The 20,586-nt window shown below is 40.4% G+C and overlaps 1 protein-coding gene across 1 annotated transcript in view; it reads right to left on the bottom strand.

Moving 5' to 3' along the window:
* The window catches only part of ttc21a (tetratricopeptide repeat domain 21A), a 101,465-nt gene that overhangs the window by 18,798 nt on the left and 62,081 nt on the right, over positions 1 to 20,586 (bottom strand). Inside the window, exons 19-23 of the mRNA XM_039753643.1 lie at positions 19,039 to 19,145; positions 18,174 to 18,362; positions 16,347 to 16,457; positions 13,622 to 13,703; positions 5,958 to 6,108 (exon numbers count right to left, since the gene is read on the bottom strand). Of these exons, the coding sequence (XP_039609577.1) occupies positions 5,958 to 6,108; positions 13,622 to 13,703; positions 16,347 to 16,457; positions 18,174 to 18,362; positions 19,039 to 19,145 (640 nt within the window). The remainder of the gene's footprint in view (positions 1 to 5,957; positions 6,109 to 13,621; positions 13,704 to 16,346; positions 16,458 to 18,173; positions 18,363 to 19,038; positions 19,146 to 20,586) is intronic.

Genomic DNA, 20,586 nt, shown 5'->3' with positions numbered 1-20,586 from the left:
GGATGAGGAGACTCCTTTTGAAATCGAACAGAATATTTTATATTCAGCTAAATGAAGCCACAGTGTATTATGGGCTCTGTATTTTTAATATATACTGTAAATGCAATTTATTATTTGCTGTAAAATACTAATGCACATTATGACATAGTTTCTCTCATTTGGAGTAGATAAGGGAAACACACATCCATTCCTCCATCATCCTACTGACTTCATCCACTTCAGAGATGCAGCAGCATAAATTGCAAGACAAGAACCTTTTCTGTCCATCATAGGGCAGACCCACTCACAAAGTCACACTCATTCACAAAGGGCAAACTTACAATCATCAAATAACCATCATCTTTGGCATGAGGAAGAACAATCTAGCAGACACAGGGAGTATTATGTATTTCTCAAACTGAAAAAGGCCTAAAACGTGATTGTTGTTATTGTTTACATCCCCCCTCAAGCGAACGCGGAGATGGCGAGTGACATCATCCATTCCGCAGTTGCTAAGTTACAAATGCAGCACCCTGAGGCACTTGTGCTAATCGCTGGAGACTTTAACCATGTAACGCTGGACAAAACATTACCTGCCTTCTCCCAGTATGTGGATTGTAACACTCGGGGAAACAGGACTATCGACCTACTGTATGCAAACGTTAAAGACGCATACAGCGCCACCCCGCTGCCTGCGCTTGGGAAAGCAGATCATAACCTGGTTCTGCTTCAGCCTCACTACAAACCAAGAGTGAGGGCGCTACCTACAACTACACGCTCATTCAGGAAGTGGTCCCCTGAGGCAGAGCAGGCTCTGAGAGACTGCTTTGGAACTACAGACTGGGATATATTGCTTGGGTCACATAGTGAGAACATTGAAGAGGCTGTTGAATGCACAACTGATTACATCAACTTCTGTATGGACATTGTAGTTCCAGTAAGAACAGTACGCTGCTATGCTAACAACAAGCCATGGATTACAAGTGACATCAAGGGCCTTTTGAACCAGAAGAAAAGGGCTTTTAAAGGTGGTGATCAGCATGAGCTCAAGCGTGCAGAAGGAACTCCGAGTCCAGCTCAGGGCGCGAAAGAGCAGTACAGGAGAAAGCTGGAGCAGAAGTTGCAGAACAACAGCATGAAGGAAGTGTGGGATGGGATGAAGATTATCACTGGCTGCAGCTCCAAGCGGGTGCCGCCATCGAGACAGACGTGGAGAGAGCAAACCAAATGAACAACTTCTTTAATAGGTTTGATCACAGTAACCCACTCTCACCTCGGAGTACTGCATCCTCCAACCATCCTTCTGCTGATACCAGCATAGGTGAGACATCCCCACCCACAATTACAGCAGCCCATGTGAGCAGAGAGCTGAAAAGACTTTGTGCCAGCAAAGCAGCGGGTCCAGATGGTGTATGCCACGACTGCTGAAGGCCTGTGCGTTGGAACTGGGAGTCCTCTACAGCACATCTTCAACCTGAGCCTGGAACAGGGGAGAGTCCCAAGGCTTTGGAAAACATCTTGTATCACCCCTGTCCCAAAGGTATCACGTCCTAGTGAGCTGAATGACTTCCGCCTGTTACTCTGACGTCACATCTGATGAAGACCATGGAGCGGCTGCTGCTTCACCACCTGAGGCCACAGGTCTGCCACACCCTCGACCCTCTGCAGTTCGCATACCAGGAGAAGGTGGGAGCGGAGGATGCCATCATCTATATGCTATACCGATCCCTCTCCCACCTGGACAGAGGCAGTGGTGCTGTAAGAATTATGTTTTTGGACTTCTCTAGCGCCTTCAACACCATCCAACCTCTGCTCCTTAGAGACAAGCTGACTGAGATGGGAGTAGACTCACACCTGGTGGCATGGATTGTGGACTATCTTACAGACAGACCTCAATATGTGCGTCTTGGGAACTGCAGGTCTGACATTGTGTTCAGCAATACAGGGGCGCCGCAGGGGACTGTACTTTCTCCGGTCCTGTTCAATTTATATACATCAGACTTCCGATACAACTCGGAGTCCTGCCACGTGTAAAAGTTCACTGCTATCGTGGGCTGCATCAGGAGTGGGCAGGAGGAGAAGGAGTATAGGAACCTAATCAAGGATTTTGTTAAATGGTGCGACTCAAACCACTTACAACTTAACACCAGCAAAACCAAGGAGCTGGTGGTGGATTTTAGGAGGCCCAGGCCCCTCATGGACCCTGTGATCATCAGAGGTGACTGTGTGCAGAGGGTGCAGACCTATAAATATCTGGGAGTGCAGCTGGATGATAAATTGGACTGGACTGCCAATACTGATGCTCTGTGCAAGAGAGGACAGAGCTGACTATACTTCCTTAGAAGGCTGGCATCTTACAACATCTTCAATACGATGCTGCAGATGTTCTATCAGACGGTTGTGGCAAGTGCCTTCTTTTACACGGTGGTGTGCTGGGGAGGCAGCATAAAGAAGGGGGACGCCTCACGCCTGGACAAACAGGTGAGGAAGGCAGGCTCTATTGTAGGCACGTAGCTGGACAGTTTGACATCTGTGCCGGAGCAACAGGCGCTGAACAGGCTCCTGTCAATCATGGAGAATCCACTGCATCAGCTGAAAAGGATCATCTCCAGACAGAGGAGCGGCTTCAGCGACAGACTGCTGTCACTGTCCTCCTCCACTGACAGACTGAGGAGATCGTTCCTCCCCCACACTATGCGACACTAACGTTAACATTATACGAAGTTATTATCGGTTATACCTGCATTTTTATTACTCTTAAATTTAATATTGTTTATTTTTATCAGTATGCTGCTGCTGGAGTGTGTGAATTTCCCCTTGGGATTAATAAAGTATCTATCTATCACATCAACAAAAAAAAGGAAAAAAGAGCCAAAAGAACTTAAACATTAAGAGAAGACCAGCACAAGCTTCAGGTATGAACTAAAAACAAGACTCATATGTTAGTCAGGCAGGCTGGGGCTCTCAAATGGTTGATCAGGCATCATGAGATTATCTTCACTCAGTTGTGGGGCTATAACTGGCTGCAATTTTGTGAACTTTCCAGAAGTTTCCATATTTCTGTCAGTTTCATAATAGTAGTACTCTTCATTCACTCTCTGTGCTGGTCAGTGTGTCACACTTTGATTCGGCCATCATCAGTATTTATCTTATAATATATGGAGCCTGAGACTCTCACCAACAGTTGCTGGTACTGCCTGTGGCTCAGTTACATCATTTCTTACATACACGCTACTGCCTTTTTCAAACTGTCTTATTAGACTTTGTGAATAGAACTGGGACTCCCATTTTCACCATACATCAGAAGCTAGATCAGGGAGGAAGCAACCCAAGTCTCCTGCTCACCAGCATTTCTGCAGAACTTCACCCATATTCATACGAGTTACATGCTGTTAAAGAAGAAACGTTGACAATCTCTAAACATATGATCAAATTGGCCATTTGAAGATGGACGAAAAGGAACAATTTTGATGTGATGAATAATATTACACTCTAAGAATGTCTGAAACTCCTCAGAAATAAACTGTGCACAGTTATCAGACACAATTGTATCTAGAGCTCTCTGTGTGCCAAACGACTTCCCCGATATCTGAATGACAGTGACTGACTTAGCTGAGAAAGAGGGCTAACTTCTAACTATTTTGAAAAGTAATTATCAGTGATAAAAGATGTTTATTCCCAATAAAGCCAAGCAAAACTTATGTGCAATTGTGACCATGGGTTCTTGGTTATGTTTCATGGATGAATCACAACCTTACTTTGTATGTATAGATAGATAGATAGATAGATAGATAGATAGATAGATAGATAGATAGATAGATAGATAGATAGATAGATAGATAGATAGATAGATAGATAGATAGATAGATAGATAGATAGATAGATAGATAGATAGATAGATAGATAGATAGATAGATAGATAGATAGATAGATAGATAGATAGATAGATAGATAGATAGATAGATAGAAAGGCACTATATTGAATAGAAAAAGAGAACTTCAGACTTGGCTAAAGACAAGAGAGCTGTCACAATGGGGCATTATAAAAGCATACCTCCACAGGCATGAAGGAGCCCCAGTAGTGTTTCTTGACACACTTCTGCTGAGTAATGGGTTGGCTAAACTCAATACTAATGTGTCAGAGAGGGGAAGTGCTGCATTATTCTTAACAGTTATCAGATTTGCTTTCATTCTACCTCCAGCAGATCACAAGCACAACCCATGACTGAGTCTGCCATCTTAATTAGCTTGTTGATTCGGTGCGCCTCTCTTGAAATGATGTTACTGGCCCAACATAGCATAGAAAATAGTACTGGTCTCCTAAGAAAAAAAGTGTTCTTTGCCTTTCTTATATAGTCCCTTTCTGTTGCAAGACCAGTCCAGCCTGTCATTGATGAGGACCCCCAAGTTCTTGTAACACTGCACCACTTTAACATCCACACCCTGAATAGTAACCGGTCATAGTGGCTCTTGATTGAGACAGATATCAATGACCATTTCCTTTGGTTTTGCTGATGTCATCCCATCTTTGTATTTTCTTACCCATTACCAGAGAGTTCATAATGACCCCTTTTGACATGTTTGGATTCCTCCTCTAGTTTTTCCTTCAACCACACCTTTCCACACCCAGTTCAATATATGGACCATCGCTGGATCTGCTTCAGTCAGGCAAGTAATATCAGGTGCCTTCAAAAGGGTCTGCAGATAAATTGCAGCACGAGCACTTGAGATACAGGAGGAACTGCAAACTCTGTGGTCCTCATGGGTAAGTGGCCTTGAGATTTTCATTTCCCGAGTGCTACTCATAGTCTTAGGCATTTAAGAATAATGCCTACCTGAGCATGTACGTTAATTGTGGAGTAATCCAGCTTGCTTTAAATGGTCATTTTTAAATTTAAATTTAAATTTAAATGGTAATTTGTGGTCTGCAAAGTACAAAGTGAATTGAAAGTGGAGTCTGTGTGGGTTTTTCTGAGTGTATTGTGCTGTTCTCCATCATTCTCAAAGAGTGTAATACCAAATGGGCCTGTTAAAAGTGAGAGTGGGTGAACGCATAATTGTTCTCTATAAAGGCCCAGCATCCCACTCAGGACTGATTCTTGCATTGGAAAAAGTCAGTCTATAAAATGGATGGATAAATGGCCACATGTGCAAAAAATTACTAAAAATGTAATAAAGAATATAAGCAACAATATATGCAAATGCACCTGAAATATTACAAGTGGTATGAAAAAAATAATAATCATATTCTGTATAATATAAAAGCACTGCATAGCTGCGCATTAGAAGGAGCTGCTAAATGTAAGAAGCTGAGCAAAGAAATTCACTTTAAAAATGACGAATAAAAAAACAGGGATAAGGACATACAGTAAACGCACTCTTTACCCGGCCCAGATCATTTTTTGTGTGCATAAGGACACTGATGGAAATGAATAAAAAGTGCATTTAAGACAGAATACTGGAATTTTTTCCCTGCACAAAACATCAATAGGAATCTGGAGCAATCTAGTGAGTCATGTTTCTGCTGCAGACTCCCTGATGGCTTTTAAAACGCAGTTGAATGAGATGCTAGGAAAGCTTAGCTATTAAGTAACCAAACAAGCTGACAGACCGAATCATTTTGAACTGTCTGTAAAATTCCTTATGCTCTAATGATTCATTCTCAGTGATTTACACCATCATCAATTAGGCCATCACTCCAACAAACGTTAAATGCAGGTGTTGACGTTTAGTCACAGTCCCAGACCTACAACTGATGCAGATCTTCTGAAACACATCTCATGAATACCAGTGTGTGGAGGACCACAGACATAATTTTCTTCAAATATATTTTTTCCTCTTTCATATCCGTTGTGATCTCCATATGCTAAAATCTAAGGTTTATTTTTAAACAAAGAGAAATGAAATATGGAATCTGCAGTTTTTTTTTTGGAGACCATATGGCAAGATGAATTTGTATGTGTTCAGGTTTCACTTACCACAGATAAAGGCCTTTGCAGTAATTATACCCAGGCTCAAGGGTGGACCTGGCAGATTGATTTTCTGCTTTTTGCAAAAGAGCTGGTGCTTCATCAAGCTTGCCAGTTCGTCTGAGTAGGTCTATCAAACGCTCCAGCACTGAAAAGTTATCTGTTGAAAATTAAAGACACCTGTGTTAATTTGCCTTTTTGATTTAACAAGCTAAGTCAAGCATACAACAAGAAGCAGCTTTTGATTTTCAAATAATAATAAATATCACTAGAGAGAATTTGGTGGCCTGCTGTGTTTCATATTTTAAAATGTGTTTTCCATATGATGGCAGCATGGTGACACAATGTTTAGCAAGGCCATTTCACAGCTCCAAGGAACGCTAGACATGTCCTCCAGGTGTGCTGATCACCTTTAACACCTATAGATATGCTAAGTTAAATAGTGGCTCAAAATTCAGAAAGACGATGAGTGCAAGAGGGCACCGCTCTGAAGTACCCAGGAAAAGCTGTGGCACACCATGAGTCTGTAATGGAATAAGAGAGTCTGGCTGTTGGGAGAATGGATAGATGTTTGTAGGAGATTATTTTTTCTTTTCTTTCAAGGATGTGGAGGCAGCTGTAGCATATATCTGCTATTCCCACAGTGGACAGTAGTCCCCACCATAATAGGTTTTCCTACTAAATAAGATATTTTATGTATTTATAAAGTTAAATGTCCCTGATAGGCTTGTGGACTGATCGCAAAGAAATTCTTACTATCTGCAGTTAAACTAGGCAAAATAATCAATCTCATGGTCCTGAGGCCTAGAAAAAATTAAACCTTAACGAAAACTAAATGTAATTCTGAAAAAAATGGCAATATCTGTGGTGATATTTTGCAGTTCACTTTATTCTCTCATTCTTAATTCTCAAAGACAGCAGTGGGTTACTGTAAAATGATTCCTGGGGCACAGGTCGTAACTAACATTGTACTATTGGCTATGAACTGGCTGCGAAATAAAACCAGTGCTGCTGGGAGGGTGTGTGTCTGGGGTTTTAAGGGGCCCTGATCCATGGTGCCAAGCCTCTGACCTTTCAGTCCCTGATCTTCTTGCCCATCATATACAACACTGCCTCTGATTAATGTAATATCACTGTTAGGGTGAGCTCAAAGCCCCCTCGACTGCTGTACGTTTTATATACATGGAAGACTTGCGCAGAACCTCAGAGGGGTTCAAACCTGACCCTCCCGCTCTTACATTGTAAAAGTGTGAAACACAACGTGAGATAATCAATCAGGGGGCTGAGACCCTGAACCCTGCAAATCCTAGCAACTCCCCTGAATAACAGTGTTTTTTGGAAGTTAATAAAATATATCATGTCAAATCAAAATAAAAACAAAACTATCCCTTATTAAAATCTTATTTGATAAAAAGAGCAGTGAACCTGCAACATATTACAATATCATATATTTTTTAAATAAAAAAAAGTAAAATACAGTCATATCTTTTGGTTTTGTTTGAACTTTCCATTACCATTGTCTGTATTCCCTAATTAAAACTAATTACTTTACCAATGTCCCTTAAGAAATCATAACCTTCGCCATCTCTATTTAAACTACATTGTTATTTATTTACTGTACATGTCTGACCTGCTGCTGCACAATTATTTAAGCTAGAAGTGTGTCATTAGTTTTCTGTAGATTTCCATCCATCCATCCATTTTCCAACCCGCTGAATCCGAACACAGGGTCATGGGGGTCTGCTGGATCCAATCCCAGCCAACACAGGGCACAAGGCAGGAACCAATCCCAGGCAGGGTGCCAACCCATCACAGGACACACACAAACACACCCACACACCAAGCACACACTAGGGCCAACTTAGAATCACCAATCCACCTAACCTGCATGTCTTTGGACTGTGGGAGGAAACCAGAGTGCCCAGTGGAAACCCACGCAGACATGGGGAGAACATGCAAACTCAAAGCGAACCCGGGTCTCCTAACTGCAAGGCAGCAGCGCTACCACTGCGCCACCGTGCCACCCTTTCTGTAGATTTCTTTGTTTCTATATGCATTATCATGCTAATAGTTTTATGTACTCCATCCTACAAAAAAAAACTATTATAAAAGTGTATATGCATGTGTATATGAGTGTTTGTGCATATGAGCAGATCTGTGACACAGTGATTAGCCCTGCCGCTTCACACTTTCAGAGTCCTGGGCTTGAATCCCAGGCTGGGCCTCTCCTGTGTTAACTTTGTTCTCCTCATATATGTGTGGGTTCCAGGTACACCAGTTTTCCCACCTCATCCCAAAGGCATTTGACATACTGTATATTAAATGGCAAGTTTAAATTGTCTCCAGTGCTTTCATTCCTATCTTGCAACAGTACCGCTTCTAAGTATTTCTGGTCCAGCTGTATAAAGTCACTGGTGATACTCTCCAAAACAGACAACAGTAACTTCTGTCCATAATATTTACAGTATATAACCTGCATATCGACCAATTAAGGGTTGGTTGTGCCTTGCACATGATGTTGCTAGGGTAGACTGCTGCCCCCACAGCATTTATAACTGAATTAAACAAGACTGAAAATATAAAAGTGGATGGATTCAACGGGGTTCCTAGAAACAAAGACAAATTGGTAGAAAGTCCTTGCAAAAGCAAAAGAGAAAGAGTGAGAGTAAGAAAAGATTCTGGAAAGCTAATAAGAACCACTAGATCAGGGGTCTCCAACTCCAGTCCTGGAGAGCTACTGTGGCTGCAAGTTTTCATTTTAACTCTTTTCTTAATTAGTGACCAGTTTTTGCTGCTAATTAACTAATTCCCTTTATTTTAATTGACTTTTCTTGAGACTCTGACCACTGAATTGATTCTATTTTCCGTAAACGACACCTAAACATAAACCTGATGTGAAGTGAGCCAACAGATGACCAACTAAGTTGGGGCCTCAAACTCCAACCAACTTCACTTCATTCAGTTTCTTAATCTGAAGCCAAATCTCGTTGCTAATTAAAGCCGCTATTTAATTCCATGGCGCTCATTCTGCCATGGCAGACATTTCCAAAACTGTTGATTTTCTTTTTTTAAGAGTGCTGTCAGAATGTTTTGTGGGCCTGAGCAGATCAACATTACTGAGGCCTTCACCTTTCTTTATTTTCAGTTATTGTGTGATGGACACAGGTTGTTGTTTATGTGTTGGTACATTTAGTGTCTTAATATTGTTTGGTTGCTAATTAAGTAAAAATGAAATAATTAAGGGGCCGGACCCTTAAGATGTGCACCAATTAAAATGAATGCAGAGTTAATTAGCAGCAAAATCTGGTCACTAATTAAGAAAAAAGTTTGAATGAAAACTGCCACAGTAGCTGTCCAGGACTGGAGTTGAAGACCCTTGCACAAGAACATTAGAAAAATGTTGACGAGAACAGGCCATTCAGCCCAACAAACCTGACCAGTCCTAACCACTTAATTCTTCCAATATAACATTAAGTTGAGTTCTGAAGGTCTCTAAACTCATGCTGTCAACTCATAATATTTGGTAACTAATGTTGCTTATGGTTTTCTGTGTCAAGAATAACTTCCTCACATTTATGTGAAATCATACTGTATGATAGAAGGAGACAATTTGTAAGTTCATCCAGAGTTCAGTGACTTTCCATTCATGTTAGAGGGCAGGTTACATAATGCATGCTTGCTGAGGTGAATGTTCTACAGGAGACACTGAAGCCACGGGGGCTGACGTGAGGCTAAAGAAGCTGCTAATTGTCAGCAGGATAACATGAAATGGGTTAAATAGGATGAGGCTGCCTACTCAAGAGAGCAGAGTGCACAGAATGTGCCTTGGGGGACACGTCCCTTAATGGCCAAGCAGGGCTCGAGGTGCAATGGTTTCACAGTAGAGACTAAGGCCTTTTGGTTACATGTCCCTTTAATCCCGCTCTAAACCCTAGAAATGTCTACAGGGTATGGCCTGGAAATGAGCCCTAGGTGTAGAGGTATACATGCTAGTGACTGTTTGATAGTGCTCCCAGCAAAGTTCCAGCCTGTTATCCCCCCTTTCCTTCCACTTTCTTCTGCTTCCTCCAAAGTTCCACCCTACTCCCAATGACATTCTTGTTTTCCCATCTGAAATGCACATGGAAGGAGCACATAGCCTAAGTGGATACTTGAAACAGCAGAATTTACAAGGGGCAACAAAAAAAAAAATCTAATCAGTAATCAATATCATGCAGCGTGTAAAATATAAATAAAAGGAACATTTATGCATTCTTCAAATAGCAAAGTGATAGCTGTTCTTGTGAAAAAATGTATATTCCACTATTTTTAACAAAATCTGACATCATCTATATTTTTGTTTGTCCAGCTGTCTCTAGCCAATTTTATAGATATGTCAGCCATTAGATTCTGGATGCCAAAAGCAATCCCTGGTAACTAAACTGGCAAAAGAATGATTTGTTATTAAAGTGTTGGAAAAGCATCTGTTTGTTTAGTTGGCTGCTTTACTTTGTGGAGGCAGCAGCATCTGTCAGCAAAAAACTTCCAGCAAATGAGTTTTGTGGGTATAACAGAGCAATAAAACATACAGGTTTTGTCCTTAAGGTTAAAGAATAAATCATAAAGGTTGATCTTTAACAAATCTAAGGGGCTTTGCCCGCTGCTCGCTTCACTCGCCAACCCCACTGCCTGCACTACGCGCCAGCCAACTTTGCATCACTGCCGCTCGCATGTGGATTTCACTTTCACCAGACAACAAAACTTTTAATTTTCATGGATAGGCCTCTTCATTGGGAAGAAACACTACTTTTCCCTGAAAAAAACACAAATTAGATGATCTACAAGTCTACGATATAAAGTTTAAAACCAAACAATATATACATACTTCTGTCATATCACCCATGTCCATATATTTGATCTCTTTTCACTTTTACCTTTTCGTCAATATTGCATTGAATTTTGATTCCGTGTTTGGAATTACATTGTGACAATGCAACGGTATACAGTAACTGCCCGTGAGTGAATATTGTTTCTTTCTCTCTATACGAACTGTGTTTGACAATAGCATTCACACAAATGAGAAATGATTGAACCATGTATGTGGTTGTAAATGTTTTAGATGTGGGCAGGACTTTTCCAAATCTCTTTGCATAAAGTCTTGTTTCGCGGGGCTTGAAATTTTCTCTCGCGGGATTTCACATTCACCACACAACACATCTTTAATTCTCGCAGATATGCCTCTTCATTTGGAAGAAACACTACTTTTCCCTGCTGGCAACACAAATTAGACAATCTACAAGTGTCCGACTTAAAGTTTAAATCCGAGCAATATATTCAATTTCTTTTCGCTGTTCTGTTATTTCACCAAGTAATAATTTATGTTTGTTTGTGCTAATACAATTTTTACTTATCATTTTTCTTGAGACTTTTGAATTTTCATACTTCCATTATCACTAACCTGCTCTGCATTTGTATCACACCAACGTTTTTGAATTCTTTACAACGTTCTACTTTGTCTTCTACTCTTTGTCTTTTATTTCTGGCCCAGGGCATGGTTAAATCTCTTGGCAGACAGTCACGTCTCGTCTCTTCCCAAGATTTTGTTTATTATAATAGAGAGATATCAATCTATTTAATCATTTATTTGAATATGTTTCCCTTATTAAGTACACTTAGCCAGTTCAAGGTCATGGAGGCCAGAAACTTTCCCAGCAGCAATGGGCACAGGAATTTAAACCTGGTGAGGCCAGCAGTCTGCCATAGGTTATGATCATGTAGAAACCCTCAAAAGGGCAATTCACAGTCACCAATTATCAAATATCACTACTGTATACAGTATATAAAGCGATAACATGCTCAGTGTCCATGCCCGGGCATAATGTTGTCCAGCATCCAGGAGAGGGCAATGTCCAATGGATAGACAAAACAAGAAGCACAAAGAATGATGGCTGCAAGGGCAAGAATGTCTGATGACCAAAGGTAATAACACACAGAAAGAAAGAAAGACCTAGCATATCTGGTGAACAGAGGTTCATAAATGCATCACATGATTGAAACAAATCGACTTACCATTGTACCATTAGACCCATAAAGTTTAAAAATGGATATTTTGCTTTGCTTGTATCCACATATTTGGGAGATGTGAGAAAAACCAAGCTTCCCACAAGGAGTCCATGCAAATTCCACAAGAATACTGAATGTGTCAGGATCTGGATCTAGGCCTCCTGAATTTTGACATCCACCACTGCACCACCATACATCCCCAGTACATGCGTCTTTGAATAAAATATCTTAGTTTTGCTTTCAATATTTCATTTTTGCTTTATGCAAATGATGTTGTCTATTTTGACTCTTCTGAGTTTGACCTTTGTGATGCACTCAAGCAATTCACTGCCAACTGTGAAGCATCCGAGATGCAGATCAGCACCTCCAAGACTAAGGTCATGGATCTCTCTCAGGAAAAGAGTGGATTGCTCTCTCCAGGTGTGGTGGAACAACTGCCCTTACTGGAGGAGTTCAAGTATCTCAGGATAAGTGATGGAAAAAGGGAATGAGAGATTGAGAAATGGATTGGAACAGCAGCAGCCATTCTGTGGGCACTGTTTAAGTCCATGTTGGTGAAATGGGAGCCGAGTCTAAAGACAAAACTCTTGATTTTCCTGGTTGATCTACATCCCTGTCCTCACCTATGGTCATGAGATGTGAGTAGCGACAGAAACAATGAGAGTACAAGTGGCGGAAATTAGGTCACTTTGCAGGGTGGGTGAGCTGATAAGGCATGATAGGATGAGAAGCATCATGATTTGGGAGGGCCTCAGAGTAGAGTTACTACTCCACTGAGTCAAGAAGAGGCAGTTGAAGTCATTTCTGCATGTCGTAAAGATGCCCCCCAAGATAGCCACCCCTTAGCTGTTCTGGGCATGTCCTACTGGGATATTCTGGAGGGATTATATTTTGTGGCTGATTTGGGAATTTCTGAGAATTCTCCAGAAAAAATGGAAATCTGTAGCTGGGGTCAGGGAAGTCTCTCCTTGGCCATTTGCCACTGTGCCCCTCATCAGGAAAAGCAGTTACGAAAATGAGATGGGATGAGATATTTCATGAGTAAGCATTGACTAACCCAAGCAGCACTTGTAACAAGGTAAGTAGCAGCCCTGGACAGGGCATTAATTCTTTGTAGAGCACCATTACACACACTCCAACTCTCAAGGTGGACCTATTTATAGACTCCAATTAATCTAAACCGTAAGTACCTGGGATGCAGGAGAGAAACTGGGGTACCTGGAGAAAAAACACCAGACAAGGGCTGCTCTGAGAGCTGAGCCTTGGATTCTGGGGCTTTAAGGCAGCGATGTTAACCACTGCCCCAGCATGCATATATGTTTAATTCAATTTTGCTGGATCGGGAAAGGGTATGAATAGGGATTAAAGTGTGCATCTTGATGGAGTTTCTTTTGGATCACAACTTCTGTATTATGGTATGGATTTTAACTTTGTCTAAAATGTGCTTTTCTGTTCCTGTTTTGCTCTTTTAATAAAAATTAAATTAGTTTATGACATTTGCCACAAAATGAGCAATATTAAACTTTAAATATTCTAACTTTAACAAAAAATAATTCACCACAGAGAGTATGGTTAGGGTGTCCTCATTATATACAGTATAACAGGGAAACAAAGTTGATGAATGTTCCTACCTGGTGACCTTTCCATTAGTTGACGACATTGGGATATTGCATTTTCATATTCATGTCTTCTAAACATAAGGTCAGCTATCATCTGTAAGGAAACCATGGAAATAAGATATGATTAATTTTTTGAAGTGGTATTTTAAAAAGAATGAACATACCAACTCATATTTTGAGAAAATGTTTGATTTCAAAGTAATGTGATTACATGGACACTAATAATACTATGTAATATATATTTATTTTTTAAATAATTCATTGAACTTAGTAGGACAAACTAAGGGGCAGAAGACACTGAAACATCCTATTATATATATATATATATATATACATACATATATATACATACATATATATACATACATATATATACATACATATATATATATATATATATATATATATATATATAAACTGCTCAAAAAAATTAAAGTAACACTTTGAAAACACATCAGATCTCAATGGGAAAAAGAAATCCTCCTGGATATCTATACTGATATAGACTGGGTAATGTGTTAGGAACGAAAGGATGCCACATCGTTTGATGGAAATGAAAATGATCAACCTACAGAGCCCTGAATTCAAAGACGCCCCAAAAATCAGAGTGAAAAAATTATGTGGCAGGCTAGTCCATTTGGCCAAAATTTAATTGCAGCAACTCAAAATTGTACGCAGCACTTTGTATGGCCCCTGTGTTCTTGTATACATGCCTGACAACATTGGTGCATGCTTCTAATGAGATGACAGATGGTGTTGTGGGGGATCTCCTCCCAGATCTGGACCAGGGCATCACTGAGCTCCTGGACAGTCTGAGGTGCAACGTGGTGGCATTGGATGGACCAAAACATAATGTACCAGAGGTGTTCTATTGGATTTAGGTCAGGAAAGTGTGGTGGCCAGTCAATGGTATCAATTCCTTCATCCTCCAGGAACTGCCTGCATACTCTCACCACATGAGGCCAGGAATTGTCGTGCACCAGGAGCCACTGCACCAGCATAGGGTCTGACAATGGGTCCAAGGATTTCATCCTGATACCTAATGGCAGCCAAGGTGCCTTTGTCAAGCCTGTAGCGGTCTGTGTGACCCTCCATGGATATGCCTCCCCAGACAATCATTAACCCACCACCAAACTGCTCATGCTGAATGATGTTACAGGCAGCATAATGTTCTCCATGGCTTCTCCAGACCCCTTTCAATTCTGTCACGTGCTCAGGGTGAACCTGCTCTCATCTGTAAAAAGCACAGGGTACCAGTGGTGCATCTGCCAATTCTGGTATTTCCTGTCGAATGCCAATCGAGCTGCATGATGCTGGGCAGTGAGCTTAGGGCCCATTAGAGGACATGGGGCTCTTGGGTCACCCTCATGAAGTCTTTTGGTTGTTTGGTCAGAGACATTCACACCAGTGGCCTGCTGGAGGTCATTTTGTAGGGCTCTGGCAGTGCTCATCCTGTTCCTCCTTGCCCAAAGGAGCAGATACTGGTTCTGCTGATGGGTTATGGACCTTCTATGGCCCTCTCCAGCTCTCCTAGAGTAACTGCTTGTCTCCTAGAATCTCCTCCATGCCCTTGAGACTGTGCAGGAGACACAGCAAACCTTCTGGCAATGACACGTATTGATGTGCCATCCTGGAGAAGCTGGACTACCTGTGCAACCTCTGTAGGGTCCAGGTATCGCCTCATGCTACCAGTAGTGACACTGACTGTAGCCAAATGCAAAACTAGTGAAGAAACAGTCAGAAAAGATGAGGAGGGAAAAATGTCAGTGGCCTCCACCTGTTAAATCATTCCTGTTTTGGGGGTCATCTCATTGTTGCCCCTCTAGTGCATCTGTTGTTAATTTCATTAACACCACAGCAGCTGAAACTGATTAACAACCCCTCTGCTACTTAACTGACCAGATTAATATCCCATAAGTTTCATTGACTTTATGCTATACTCTGATTAAAAAGTGTTCCTTTAATTCTTTTGAGCAGTATATATATATATATAGCAGATCACAGGCATGTTATAAAATAATATACACACCTTTGCTTCCCCTTGCAGGAGAAAAACTACTTAATATAGTAATAATATAATAAATTTAACATAACATTTTCCCATATATCCTCCGGTCCCTCACAGCCCTAAACTGGAGTAGATAATACATTTGCTGTTGCTCTAATGCTGTATTTTTGGATTTGTGTTTTACTTGTATTAGCTTTAACAAATTAAATACCTTGTAACTGACATTGTTATGCCACTTTGCAATTAAAAATAATATGGGTTCAAAAATCACTTTATTTGATTTATCTCTTTAAACTGTTGGAATACAGCATGTTACAGTGTATGTGATTATATATGTGTTATATAAAATCCAAAATAAATGATTAGGCAAGTTTAATAAGCTCCTTCATGTTTTTCTTTCATTTCTCTTCATCATATCACAGACTATAAGCTGGTGAACAAATAAAAATCATATGCTGTGTAAAAAATGCTAAATACTGTATCTTCTTATCACATAAACTATTAAGCACTTCCCTAATCTGAAATTATTAATTTTTAACAACTAAAAGAATAAAAAAAAACTATAAACTAATTTAAATTATTAAAAAAATGTATTCTGCAAGAAGTAAAATTAAATGTGTCAGACTTTCCATCAAAACAAGATTAAAAAGAAAGTAAATATGCTTTTAATAATGTTAAACATATTAACATTTTAGTTTTATAAACTAGTTCAACAGTAAGAATACGTACCATGGCTGCCTCCTCATTCTTTTCTTCATTCTCAAGCAATAAGATGCACTGGCGCTGGCATGAATCCAAATCTCCTAGATCCAGATACAGTCTTGCCAATGAAATCAGCAACTATAGATTTAATACATAATTGACATTATGTTAGTTATGTATACATCATATTGAATATTTACTGCTTACACTTTAACAAATATATTTCATATATTACACAGATGTATGATAAATGTATAGAGTGAATTTAAAAAGTATTCAGACTCCTTGACTTTCAGCACACTTTATTGTGCTGCATATTTAATCGTAAATAGATAAATTTGCCATTTTTGCACATCAAACTACACTCAGTAACCCATAATGACAATGCGAAAACTTGTTTTCAGAAAGGTTGTACTTTTAAATACACTCAGCTGCCACTTTATTAGGTAAACCTGTTCAACTGCTTGTTAACGCAAACATCTAATCAGCCAATCACTTGGCAGCAATTCATTGCATTTAGGCATGTAGACATTGTTCAAGCGACCTGCTGAAGTTCAAATCGAGCATCAGAATGGGGAAGAAAGGTGATTTAAGTGACTTTGGTTGTTGGTGGCACACTGGCTGGTCTGACTATTTCAGAAACTGCTCATCTGCTGGGATTTTCACACACCACCCTCTGTAGGGTTTACAGAGAATGGTCTGAAAAAGGGAAAAAATCCAGTGAGTGGCAGTTGTCTGGGCGGAAACGCTTTGTTAATGCCAGAGGTCAGAGGAAAATGGCCAGATTTGTTTAAGCTGATAAAAAGGCAATAGTAACTCAAATAACCATTAGTTCTAACCAACATATGCAGAAGAGCATCTCTGAATGAACAATATGTCGAACCTTGAAATAGATGGGCCACAGCAGCAGGAGACACACTGGATGCCACTCCTGCCAGCTAAGAACAGCAACCGAGACTGCAATTCACACCAAAATTAGACAACAGAAGTCTGGAAAAATATGGCCTGGTCTGATGAGTCTCAATTTCTGCTGTGACATTTGGAAGGTAGGGTCAGAATTTTGAGTCAACAGTACGAAAGCATGGAAATCTATCCTGTCTTGTGTCAACGGTTCACGCTGGTGGTGGTGATTTTCTGGTGTGGGGGATATTTTCTTGGCACACTTTGGGCCCCTTAGTATCAACTAAGTATCATTTAAATGCCACAGCCTACCTGAGTATTGTTGCTGACCACGTCCAAATGACTGCAGTGTACCCACCTTCTGATGGCATTTCCAGCAGGATAACACACCATATCACAAAGCTCAAATCATCCCAGACTGGTTTCTTGAATATGACACTGAGTTCACTGTACTAAAATGGCCTCCATCGTCACCAGTCAATCCAATTGAGCACCTTTGGGATGTGGTGGAATGGGAGATTTGGATCATGGATGTGTAGCTGACAAATCTGCAGCAACTCTGTGATGCTATCATGCCAGTATGGACCAAAATCTCTGAAGAATGTTTAGAGGCACTTTGCTGAATCGATGCAATAAAGAACAACGGCAATTCTGAAAGCAAAAGGGGGTGCAACTCGGTACTAGCAAGGTGTACCTAATGAAGTGCCCGGTGAGATACTTGAATTCTTGAATGCACAAGAGGACAAGAACCAATTAGAATTATCTGGTGTCAGACATAAATAAGAATGAGTTAACAGTTTCCTCAATAAATTACATCAATATTCTGACTGTGCTTAATCTAATTTTTCGGTTGCAAAGAGCTTGAACTAATCCTATTAGCACTGGGTACACATTTTGTTGAATATCAGTTTTTTATTATTTACCTCTGGAATTTAGGCAAATAAAATTCCTTACTTTGCTGTCTTTTTCTGAAAATGAAAGGGCTTCTTTGTAGTGTTTGATTGCACTGTCAAAGTCTTTCTGCGATACACACTGTTCTGCCATCAGTGAGAGGAGTGACGAAGCCAGTAGTTTCTGGGTAGGGATAATCTCAGGCTGCTCCAACACGAGGCGCTTCAAAACTCTTGACTGAACATCATATGCCTATGAAGAAGAAATCAGAGAATATATCTGCATTCTTATTAGAATTTTTGAGTGTATTCAACCTTTCACAAAACATGCCATTCATTTTTCAGTTATTTATCAGAAACAAGAAATGACATTAGTCTCAATACAGTAGGGGTTCATGGGGGCATGCGGCTCCTCTTTGTCTGGCAAAATAAAACACCATCCACCTATCTTTTTAACTTGAATAATGCAATTTTAGGGTCACATACAGCCAGATCTGATGCAGGAAGCAGCTCTGCACAGAGTACCAGCTCATCTCATAGAACAGTCACAACAGAAGTCATCAGTCAACCTAGCGCCCATGAACTGGAGATGTGGGAAGATCACACAAAGATCACTCAAGACTTGTACTCTGGCCTTCTGGGATAAGAGGCAACTGCACTCAGCAAAGCTCCATTTTGCAAGCCTCAAAACAAAAGAAAACCCCACAAATGATTGTCTGACATGATTCATCAACATTTATTACTGTAATTTTTAAGAAAGAAGGAAATGCACTACAAACAATATTAAGACACCTTCTGTGGAGAGTGAATTTTAGAATTAGGAACACGTTCTGAACCCTGCCTGGCACTAAAACAAGGGTCAGAATTCATAAATGTGCTTGTGATCAATGGCTTTTCAACTTCACACATATTGCTCCAGAATACATTACCTTGTTAAGTGCATCCATAGCCTCTGGGGATTTTCCTGACTTGCTATGAATTCTTGCTAGTAATGTTAAATATTTCACATCACTCATCATTGTTGGTAAGTCAGTAACTGAAAAGAAAATAGAAAAACAATATTACCGGTAATTACACAAAATGTAAGTATATTTGAACTTCAATTCTTGAGGTTTGCAAAACCAAAATAATCAGAGATGCATAATAAGACATGCATTCTGCAAAAATGAATTTAAAAGGCCTTTTGAGGATTTTTTTAAGTAATGCAACTGATCAATAAATTCAGAATATTGTAGCCAATAAATAAAAATGCCACTAAACTGTAGAACAAAAGTCCACTTTAGGAAAAGCAAGCGCTTGTCTGATTTGTGAAAATGTGAGCATGACTGGGAAAAGGTAATTAATTGAATGTATTAAAATAGTCTTATTTTACAAACTCAATATGTTTCTGTTACCAAGCTTATTGTCAGTCAGATCCCAAAGAGATGGTGTAGTCACTACTCAGTCCTGGAGGGGCCTGTTTTAGTCATAGTGTTTATTATACGTAGGAATTATTCTTAGTAAATGTTCTTCTTCTTCCTCTTTATCTTCATTCATGTATGGTGGGTGTGTTTGATCAATCTTCTCCAAAACAAGTCAGTCCTGCACTAAATATATGAATAAATAATGTGGTTGTGCAATGCTTACTACTGTTGCCTCGCAAATCCAGCATCCTGAGTTATGATCTAAAGTCACTTAATGGAAATTAAACTCTTTTCTGTCAAATATTCAAACTTTAATATCTTTAATATGGCAGCACAGTGGCTAATCTGCTGCTTCACAGACTGTGTGTGGAATTTGCACAGTAGGGGTTTTTCCTCTCACATCCTCAAAGATGTGTGTCTTAGTTAAACTGGTAATTTGAAATTATCTCCATACAAATGTGAGTGTTGGTATTTCAGTGAATGGGTCAAGAAAAGACCTGGCATCCATCTGAGTTGGTTCATAGAAACAAGAGGCCACAGGTTGGATTAACTGAGTTTCAGAATGTTATGGCAAGTGCCATATATTTATTGTGCAAATGTGTGTGATCACAATGACCTCTGGTTGAAGCTCTCTGTAAACGGTGTGCAAGTGCCACACGGGTTAGACAGGCAACCTGACCAGGAGAGGGGGTGGGTTCCTACCCAGACGGGAGGCTCCTAGCAGCCAGACAGGCATCCCAGCCAAGGATGAGAAAGGTGCCTGACCTGAAAAAGACCGCCCAAGTGGATGGATGGGCAGCCCATCGGAAGGAGATGGTTTCTTGCCCAGATGGGAAGCCGCAAGCAAATGGACAGGCGTCTGTGCGAGACACCTTCCCTGGCTGGGATAGAAGAGGAAGACAGGGAAGGACCATCTTTATGGGATGTCTGTTCCCCCCAGGCACTATATGGCAGCATCCCTGGATATCAGTGACATTTGGGAACCAGCAAAGAATGCTGGGAATTGTAGTCTGGCAGCACAGCCCTGCTGGGGTCCATGGGTGCCACAAGAGGGAACTGCAGGAAGATGTACTC

The sequence above is a fragment of the Polypterus senegalus genome, chromosome 5 (genome assembly GCF_016835505.1).
Source record: "Polypterus senegalus isolate Bchr_013 chromosome 5, ASM1683550v1, whole genome shotgun sequence".
Classification (NCBI taxonomy): Eukaryota; Metazoa; Chordata; class Cladistia; order Polypteriformes; family Polypteridae; genus Polypterus; species Polypterus senegalus.
The sequence above is the reverse complement of the archived record's forward strand: the minus strand, read 5'-3'. Positions and strand labels throughout refer to the sequence as shown.